The sequence below is a fragment of the Coturnix japonica genome, chromosome 4 (assembly GCF_001577835.2).
Source record: "Coturnix japonica isolate 7356 chromosome 4, Coturnix japonica 2.1, whole genome shotgun sequence".
Taxonomy (NCBI): Eukaryota; Metazoa; Chordata; class Aves; order Galliformes; family Phasianidae; genus Coturnix; species Coturnix japonica.
The window spans coordinates 44,248,568-44,258,436 of record NC_029519.1 but is presented as its reverse complement, the minus strand read 5'-3'; the positions used below and the strand labels follow the sequence as shown (position 1 = coordinate 44,258,436).

At 51.5% G+C, this 9,869-nt stretch overlaps 2 protein-coding genes across 2 annotated transcripts; both read left to right on the top strand.

Moving 5' to 3' along the window:
* The first annotated feature begins 2,021 nt into the window (after positions 1 to 2,021).
* On the top strand, positions 2,022 to 3,099 carry LOC107313414 (ribonuclease CL2). Its single transcript, XM_015861587.2, has 2 exons — positions 2,022 to 2,127; positions 2,550 to 3,099. The coding sequence occupies exon 2, from the start codon at positions 2,556 to 2,558 to the stop codon at positions 2,991 to 2,993; it is 438 nt and encodes a 145-aa protein (XP_015717073.1). The 5' UTR covers positions 2,022 to 2,127; positions 2,550 to 2,555; the 3' UTR covers positions 2,994 to 3,099.
* A 1,243-nt stretch (positions 3,100 to 4,342) lies between these two features.
* MBOAT4 (membrane bound O-acyltransferase domain containing 4) lies at positions 4,343 to 9,136 on the top strand. The gene is given in 3 exon segments (XM_015861580.2): positions 4,343 to 7,410; positions 7,773 to 7,988; positions 8,200 to 9,136. Coding segments are annotated over 3 exon segments (1,410 nt in total). The 5' UTR covers positions 4,343 to 7,153.
* The last annotated feature ends 733 nt before the right edge of the window (positions 9,137 to 9,869 follow it).

Here is a 9,869-nt window from a genome sequence, read left to right as displayed (position 1 = left end):
GCAAGCAAGTCTGATGAGATCAAATATACATGCAGACAATGACTTTGGAATGGGGTAAAATCTGCCCTCACGCCAGGTTAGTTTTAAAGCTAAATCATCAAGAGTGGTTTGGTGGCTATGTCAGTTCCTTCAGCACTCTAGGATACATCTCGTCAGGACCCACGGACTTAGGGATGTTCATGTTCCTCAGGCAGTCATGAACCTGCAGGAGAGACATTGCTCTCCCAGTCCTTGTCTTCTGAACCAAAACCAATAAACAATAGGAGAGAGTTTAAGCAGTTAGTGAAAGTCTTTCAGAGTTTAAATTTTGAAAACTCAGTGTGGGCATTGGTCAGGGAGTGCCCAGCACTGCCTCTGTGCTGGCACAGTTCCTCCTCACTGAGCATTTAGGGGCACAGCTCCCAGGACTGCAGGCCAGGCCCCAGTGGGTGCAGCCCTACAGCGAAGGGATGGCCATGGCAGCAGCAGGCTGAGCAATCTCTCCCCCCAGGCTGTGCCTCCTCCAGGACCTTCCCCAGTTGCTGGGTGCCCTCAGAGTTGTTGTGACATCATGGAGCTCTCAGTGACTGCACTGTGGGGCACCTGGTGCGTTACCAGATGTTCACAGCAGGGTAGGAGCAGCACAGTGCTCAACATGGGGATCTCCTTCATGTTTAAGCGCTGTGTGGCTTTTCTGTTCCCTGGCAGCCTCGGCCATTCCAGCCCCCCCTCTTGGGCCACCCTTATGTGGGACACTGTCCAAACCTCCAACCTGTGCTCCCCAGATGACCACCTTTTGCCCTCCTGTGCCCAGCTGGATGCAATCATGGAGGTGATCAGCAGGAACAGCCCAGCCCTGTGCCTGCTCAGCGGGATGTTGTTTGCGGCCATTTTTATATGTAGCAAAGCCTGGAGGAGATGGAAGAAGGTGAGTGATACAGGTCAGGCTGGCAAAACGGTGCAAGACTGCTGCAACCAGAGGCCTGGACTCATGTCAGTAATGCGTAGGACAAGGAACAACAGCCCTTTTGGCTCCTGTCCCTTTCATGGTGCCCACTGTCCTGTTGTTTTCAGAACGTGAGCCATCCACATCCAGCTTTCACGGGGACTCACAGCTACAGCATGAACTCCAGCATTGTCCTTGAGGAGCTCTGCCGGTTGGAAGCAAATGTCACCGTGATGCGGAAGATCATGAGGAGGCTGCTCCTGAGACTCCCAGAAGCTGGCAGGACCAAAGCAAAGAAGAGAAAGAGGAGAGACGTGGAAGAGGAGGAGCTTCTAATCTCTACCTGAGTGCCCAACCAGAGCTCCTGAGTGGTTCTGGGAGGGAATTGGGATCGTTCCCTATGAATAAAGGGTAGGAACTTGAGCAATAGAGATTACTGCCTTGTCTTTATCCAGACCTGGTGCACCTGGCACGTGGGAAAGGCAGAGAGAAGGAAAAAGAACAGGAGATAGAATCAGAAGAGGTGAGCCCTCACTCACCACCTCCCAGAGGCTCTCTCTGAGCAATGGCTCCATTGGCAGGCAAAGCCCACAGGTTTTTCTCCACACAGGGAACTCACAGTGGGTGTTTGATGAGCCTGAGCCTTAAAAATAACATTCTGCAAGTCACAAGTCTTTATCATGACGTTTGGCACCCCAAAGGGGCCTCCAGTTGCCCTTCTGTGCTCAGCAGTTGTCTCTCACATGCTTTGTAGTTCAACACAAGTTCCTCCAAATTCATTTTGCTTCCCCAACACACTTGAGGAGGGGGCACCTGTGTGCAGACCCAGGCCATAAGCTCTGTGCTGTTCATTGTGCTCTGTATCCTGTGCATAGGGTCCAAGCATCAGCAGGACAGAGCCTTGGTGTAGTCCACAGCAAGATGGGCAGGGGGCACCTGAGGGGATGTGTGCAGACAGTCACGTGGTTAATTAATGATTACCTAATAACCTTGGCAGAAGGGGGGGTGGTGTGAGGGGAGTGGAGCCTCCTGAATGCCGGGTTCCCCCCACACACACATGGACCTTGCTCTTTGCCCTGCCCCTCCTCCTGGACCTTTGCCTTTTGGGCTCAGCTGGGACAAGTATAAGAGCAGTGCAGAGGAGTGGGAGGGACCAGGAGACCCTGAGGCCAGAAGAGAAACGGAGGCACACAGAAGTTCAGGTGAGGGATGTGCAGGGGACTAAAATATTTGCAGGAGAAAACTGTAAGGAACCTGAGCATCTAGTGGGAAAACAGTGGTATGGAAGAGATCCAAGTGTCTGAGGGTGTGGGGGAGATATAGGGGATCCAGATGTCCAGAGGACATGCAATAGGTGATGTAGGTGCCTGTGGGATGCAGAACTGTAGGAGACCTATTATCCTTGGGATGTTCTGTAGGGGATATGGGCATCTGGGTGGAATCCACAGATATCCTAGGTGTTCAGAGGACTTTTGCTGTGGACCCGGGTGTGCGAGAGGGCACTTCTCCATGTATTGGGAGGAGATCTGTAATGGATATCTGGGATGGGCACTCTACAGGGGACTAGAGATGGAGTTTCCAGACAGGACTCCAGCAGTCCAGGCTCTGATCCCACTTTCCGCAGGTACCTATGGCGAGCTGGATGCTATGCGTAGCCCTTGTACTGGCAGCAGTGGCAGGGGCTGTGGGAGAGAGCCGCTATGAGAAGTTCTTGCGGCAGCATGTGGACAACCCCCGGACACCTGGGCTTACGGGAAACCGCTACTGTGGGATCATGATGGCACGACGGCAAGTGACGGCCCCGGGGAGGCCTTGCAAGCCATCCAACACCTTTGTACATGCGCCAGCTGAGGACCTGGTGGCCACCTGCACCCGCCCAGCCGACACAATGGGGATCCACAGCACCTCAACAGCCATGGACATCACAGCCTGCCGCCTGCGGGGAGGAGACACCCGGCCCCCTTGCAATTACCGGGCCCGGCAGCTTCATCACCATGTACGTGTCTCCTGCCTTGACGGGCTGCCTGTGCACCTCGCTGGCACCCATGCAGCTGTGACTGAGTCTTGAAATGGGGGGCAATGAGTGGGGAGGTGGATTCCCTCCTTTTGGGCAGGGGCTTCATTCCTTTGGGCAGGGGCTTCATTAGGACCTGCAATAAAAGAGGTGCCACAGGCCTGGGCTCTGGCATCTGCTTCTGGGGGGACCGTGAGAACCTGCTCCTCTCTGGGTGTCCTTGAGCCCCCTTGGGTACCCCAACCCTATTCAGGGTGGTCATGGCCAACCCAGGCTGCCCCATAAACCCTTACCTTTTTCCAACCTCCCAGGTACACCTTAGTCCCCTGGGTGCCTCTGACCCGTACTATATCCTGTAGACCCCCCACCTTGCTTTTTGGCCCTGGCAAGTGCTTCACAATTCCCCTCAATTCCCAATAGCTTCTCCAGGGTTGCCTTAATCCATGTGTTCAACACCTTCCCCAGTTATCCTGACCCTGTGGATATCACACTGTGTTCCTGAGTAACCCATAGTCCCCCCAGTGTTTCTTAACTTTCCACAAGCCTTGTAACAGAGAATCCAGTCTCCCCTATGGCCACCCTATAAGCCCCATTGTGCTCCACAGTTGCCTCTATCAGATGCCTCTGTCCCTACCTGGGGCTTTTGTGGGGCTGAGGCAGTGCTGGGACCCCAAAATCCCCAATGGCTGAAGCCATACATAGACCCCGAAGTCCTCCACCCCCCATACATACAGTTTATCCTGTCACTGGGCACCACTGGAAAAGCCTGTCATCATTCTTCCCCATCAAGTACTTGTACACACTGATAAACTCCCCATACGCGACCCTCCTCCCAGCTGAAGAGTGCCAGCTCCCAGCCTTTCTTCATAACAGAGATGCTTCAGACCCTTCATCATCTTCATGATCACATCTCACATGTTCTAGGGTGCTCAGCACTGACTGCCAAAGTAAACTGCCTCTTACTTCTGCATGTAGCTAGATAGAAGAAACCCGTTTGTGAGAAACTGTTCTTAGCTGTATCTTTGCTTTCTGTGAGTGACCTTGGTTATCCTGATAGGCAATGTGTTATTGTCTCCTTCTGTTACAAATATGGCTGCAGTGCTAAGGGTCTGCATGGACGCCTTGCTGGCTGGCCACCACTAGTATCTGCTGGAGGAAACCCTAGGGCAGTTTACCAGCTGGTTATCTCTGGCTATGTGAGTTCCTTCTCTCTTAAACTCATAAATGTTAACTTGCCTCTGTGAATTTCTTTGGGTTTCTTTAAAGCTTACACAGAAATACTGGTGCTTCTGCAGTACAGCACGCACCTGGGGTTGCCCTGACCCAAGTGCAACAGCTTCACTTGGCCTCGCTGAATCTCATTAGGTTCCCGTGGGTCCACTGCTCAAGCTTGTCCAGGTTCCTCTGGATGGCATCCCTTCCTTCTGTTGTGCCAACTTCACATTCAGCTTAGTGTCATCAGGAGACACGCATGTTCAATTCCACTGACAGTGTCACTGATGAAGGTCTTGAAACGCACAGGTCCTAAGATGGACTCCTGGGGCATTAGAGGCAATCCTGGCCTTGCAGCCTCCAGCAGATCCCCTGCTCTAGCCTGCTCTCTCCTGGCCACTAGAGGAGCTGGGAGGGCTGCCAGAAGGGGATCTCTGCCTGAAAGGGAGCAGGAAGAAAAGCATGCAGCCCTGGAGCATTATTTCCCACCAGTGGCATGGTCCCTGGAGTTGTGTACCTTTAGTCTGAAGAGCTCTGTGGTCATCTTGGATGGAACCAACACAGTCTTCAGTGAGGTCAATCTCTGTTCTAAATATCCCAAAGCCTTAGGAGGAGCAAAAGGATCCGTCTCCATCTGGCCTTGGTCTCAAAACTGAAGGAGAGAATGGAATTCCTGTTAAGATTCTGTCTTGAAAATAAATCACCTCTTCTGTCGTTGAAAATGGGCAAAGCAATAAATAAGTAACTAAATAAATGAGCCACTTGAGGGCAGCACTGCTCCAGCAAACAGGCAGTGCTGCTCAGAACTTGAACTACTTTAGGAGGCACGTCCCCAGGCACGTCCTCGCACTTACACAGAGCAGCACATAGTCTCTGTCCATCAAAAGCATGCCAGTTGCCTCTTGCTCTCAGAAACAGGTCTGGATTTTGGACCTCTAAGACCATCCAGTTCAACCCCAGCCCATCCCCCCTGTGCCAGCTGACCACAGCCCCCAGTGCCACATGTCTGTGTTTCCTGAACGCCTCCAGGGACAGTGACACCACCAGCTCCCTGGGCAGCCTGTGCCGCTGCATCACTGCTCTTTCTGAGATTAACTTTTTCCTGGTATCCAACCTAAGATCGACTTCTGCACTACCCTTAAGCTACTGGGATGTGGCCTTTTGTTCAGGGAGACAAAAAGATCTTTGCCAAAAGCAGCCATGAGCCATTTGCAGGTAGTGATCAGCAAATCTGCAGTAGCAACAAGTAGGAAAATAACTGCGTGGGGCTGCTGTCTGCATACAGAGGAAGGATTTTTGCACGTTTGTGTTTTAGTCAACTAATGCATTTATTTATTAATTCCTTTCTCATTTACGCACTTTCATTTCCCGCTTATCAACTGCAAATGTAAAGTCTCAAGGTTACCAATTGATTCTGCTTTATAAGACCACAGGGAGGCAGAAACAATCCTCCTGTTTTGTGGATGGGAAAATCCAGGTTGCCCAAGGTCACAGGGAAAGTCTGAGGCAGGAGCTCAGTCCAGCCTTTCTAAACCTCATTTTAATAGCTTCCCTTCCAATTTATGTGCTTCTCTCTAGAATAAAGTCTTCATTAAAATAAAGGTGGTTTTGTTTTCGATTCATACCTTTCACTTTGTCCTGCAAGTCAGTACGTGTGGGAATCCCATCTATACCCTACATATGTATAAGATCAGTATAGGTTACATTGCAATTGACAACCAGGACTGTTCCCAAAGCAGTATATTCCACTAAGAAAGCAGCCACGAACATTCTGGATACTTGCCCAAGAGTAGTATCCAAATCGTATCTGCTCAGATTTCATGCCCACAGCTTGCTCTGACAGTACGCAGCCCACTTCTTCTCACTTACTGTCAAATCATTGTATCTTCAGTCAGGAACCATGTTGTTGCTCGTTTAGTACACAGAAATGAAGCAAATGAAGTTCTCGTACTTTTCCCTATGGCTCACATGATCACTATAAGATTACCCTTCCACATCCCAGCAGTTAGCATTACAAAATAAGAGGGCACTAGCTAAGTAACACGTTTCCAATGCTACCGTGGAGTCTCAAAAAGCAGTAACATTTTTTTTCCAGAACCATAGCAGTTAAATTGGCACCATAAAGGCCTCGAAAAATATTTACTCTGCGAAGTCAGTGTCGGGTTCCATGGACTTGGCAGGATGAGTCCCACGAAAGCAGGCTGTTGCTGCATGCCATGCATGCCACACATGGCATGGAAAAAGCTTCTCTCCGCTGCTATCACATATGGACTGTAAACACTCACTGCTCTTACAAACACTGCAAAATGAGAAGGCAGTTCCTGGGCAGTATTCACTCCAAGCCATTTGTTTTTTTCCCATGGGGTTTTGGTCCCTGTCTTCTTACAACCAAAAAAAAGCCATCCAAACAATGATGCCAACATCACGGTGGCTTGAAAAGCTCAGTGAAGAGAGGAATAATTCATAGAAGTTTTAAAATGAAAGAATTCATTTTTCATGAGCACAGGTTTTTCTGTAATATTAAGCACTACTTTTGCCTTGTTTGCTGCAAAATAGACCAATCTAAGTATTTTAAATCATTCATCAGAGGAAGGGTAAAACCTTATTCTTTCTTCCTTTCTCACGTTGTCTTCCAGTGGGAAATTCCAAGGTATTTCTCTTTGCAATAACAATCTTCATGTGCCTAAAATAAAGCAGACATCCATTCAATTTCCCAGGCAGAGCTGGAAAGAACCACAGCTTTCCATGAAGGGCTGAGCTGAGAAGAAGCCAAGAGACTAAAGGACTAAGCCAGGATGTACCTGGGGATTTTGCTCTGAAGTGCATCCCAGCGTGACACATTTGGCAGCTCAAAGAGGCTCTTATCTCTGCCCTGGCCCCTGCTGCCTTCAAAGCATGTGGTAATGGCCCAGGCGCCTGGCAGAGTAAATAACCAGCCCCAAACCTTTCCACCTACACACAAACCTTGGGTCAGAGGTGCTTCAAGGAGCCAACACTAATGAATGGGAAAACACATTCCTCTTCCTGTAGATACCTTTGTTTCCATGGCTCTTCTTTTTCTGCGCCATGGTCCTGCTGCATATAAAACAGAGCCCTTGGCTCAGTCCCTTCTCCAGGGGCTGGAAGAATCAAGGTTCTCCATGCGCTGGGCAGACCTGCTCATCCTTCTCCCTGCAGCCTGGTACCAGCTGGCAGCTTTCCTCTTCGCTGCTCTCTTCCATTACCTCTGTGCTTTGGGGCACCTCTCTCTGATTTCCCGGTATGTGGCCTGCACCCCTGCTGTCATGCCAAAGGCAGTTCATGTCCATGGGTACTTTCTGGGTCTCTCCTGGCTGTCCCCAGTCCCCTCTTTGTGCAGTAGGGCCAATTCAGAGTGATTAAAGCTACAATAGCCAGGCTAGGTTCTCCTGCATTGGAAGAGGTGGGTTTACCAGAATGAGCACACAGGCAAGAAGAGCAGGGCAGGGAATGGGGATTATTTCTGGTGTGACACAGATAGGGGCTGGGAAGGACCTCTGGATGCTGCATGTCTCATACTACACTGTACTACTGATACCAGAGCAGGAATTCCAAGCTACATTTTGCCTGAAAGCTGTCCAAAGGGCATCTGGTCTCTTCTAGGTACATCTTCCTCCTTGCTGGAGGATGCCTCCTTGCAGGCACAGCCATGGGAGGTTATGCCTTGCTGCTTCTCATCCCGGCTGTCAGCTCTGTGCTCATACTCCTCTTGGTCAGCCCAACTTATGTCCATACCTGGGTCTTCAGCCTCCAGATGTGCTGGCAGACACTCTGTCACCTGGGCCTGGGCAGCCTGATGCTGGAACCACAGGACACCAGGTAACCCTACAGCATTGCTTCCCTCCCTCTCCCACCCTCCCAATTGTTTTGGGAGGAACTGCATGAAACGCTGCTTTGTAGCAGTCAGTTCCCCTGGACCTCTCTCAGCCAGCAGCACTCTGTGGGCATGACGGAAGGAAGGTGGGACATGTGTACTCATGCCCACCCCCTGAGGGTCTCTAAGCAGTGCTCAGGTACCCTCTCCTTCTAGGCCAGCTGTCACCCTCTCTGCAATCATGCTGCTCACTCAGAAGGTGACTTCTCTGTCCCTGGACATCCACGAAGGGACCGTGCTGCCCAAGCCTGGCCAGGGGCTGTTGCAGAGAGCCTTGCCCCTGTGCAGCTACCTGCTCTCCTTCCCAGCCCTCCTTGGAGGCCCGCTGTGCTCCTTCAGCAAGTTTCAGGCTCAGGTCATGTCTCTGGGGGCTGTCCCCTGCCCGCTGCGGGCTGTGGGCTGGAGGTACCTCGGGGTGCTGGTGCTGCAGGTGCTGCGTGCATGGCTGGAAGGCTGGCTGCCCCACACGCAGGGCTGGGCCAGCTTGGGCCACATGTGGGCACAGGCCCTGCTCTTCAGACTGGCATACTACTCGCAATGGGTGCTGGATGAGGCCCTCCTGGAGGCAGCAGGTTTGGGGGCAGCGGTGGAGCAGGGAGACCTTTCTGTCCATGACCTTTGGACGCTGGAGACCACACATCGCCTGGCTGTCTTCTCCAGAACGTGGAACAAGAGTACATCCCTCTGGCTGAGGAGGCTGGTCTTCCAGCGCTGCCCAGCTCAGCCACTCCTTGCCACTTTTGCCTTCTCTGCATGGTGGCATGGCCTTCGGCCGGGGCAAATCTTTGGTTTTCTATGCTGGGCCATCATGGTAGAGGCTGACTATCGCATCCACCCCTTCCTCAGCTCCTGGGCCACCTCCTGTGTCACAAAGCTCCTCTACCGTGGCACAACCTGGGTCTTCACACAACTCATCATTGCCTACATCCAGATGGCTGTGGAGACAGAGAACTTCTCCATGCTCTGTCTGCTCTGGGCTTCCTACAACAGTATACTTCCCCTCACTTATGGCCTTGTGCTGATGCTCCTGCTGCTTACTCAGAAGCCAAAGCAAAACTGAGTCTGTCCTGGGTTAACTCAACTAGCTGGCTAGAGGATGTCCCTGCACATAGAATCATAAACATGAGAAAGACCACTAAGATCATTCAGTCCAATTACCAACCCACCCCTACCGTGCCCACTAACCACATCCCTCAGTGCTACACTCTTCTTGAAAACCCCTAGGGATGGTGATTCCAGCACATCCCTGTGCAGCATGTGCCAATACCTCACCACCCTTTCTGAGAAGAAATTTTTCACATGTGAGCACACGGCGATAAGAGCTTCTGTCAAGAAATCTCCAGAGGCTCAGACTGTCTTTTACTTGTGGGGTATTCCCCAACTTCAAGGGATGCACTGAAGCAAGGCATGGATGTCACCAAGCTGGGCAGAAGGGCTCCAATCAGCACCACCTGCCCAGTGTTTGTCTTGGGGTTTTAGGTCTCAGCCTCATTTCATGTGGAAAGCATGCAGCCTTGCCACCAACCTCATCTGTACTGCAAATGTGCATTTGTCAGCAACTGTGTCTATCTCCTGGGAGCCTGTCCTCCACTAGGATCACAGGTATGTGCAGGGAGCCACACCTTACCAGCTTTCTTGTACCCAAGGATCAGTGGGAGCCTGGACACAGGTAAAGGAGCTGGCAGTCTGTGCGGGGGCAACACAGGACAAGAAACATTCCTTTCCCTACCACCTAGCAGCACAACTGGAAGGCATGGGCCTGCTGCGCTTCTCCAGTAGGTGGCCCTTCACGCTTTCCCTGACACATTTTAGGCTGGAGAAGAAGC

Coding starts and splice junctions, on each gene's coding strand:
- LOC107313414 (XM_015861587.2), top strand. CDS start 2,556: ATGGCGAGCTGGATGCTATGCGTAGCCCTTGTACTGGCAGCAGTGGCA.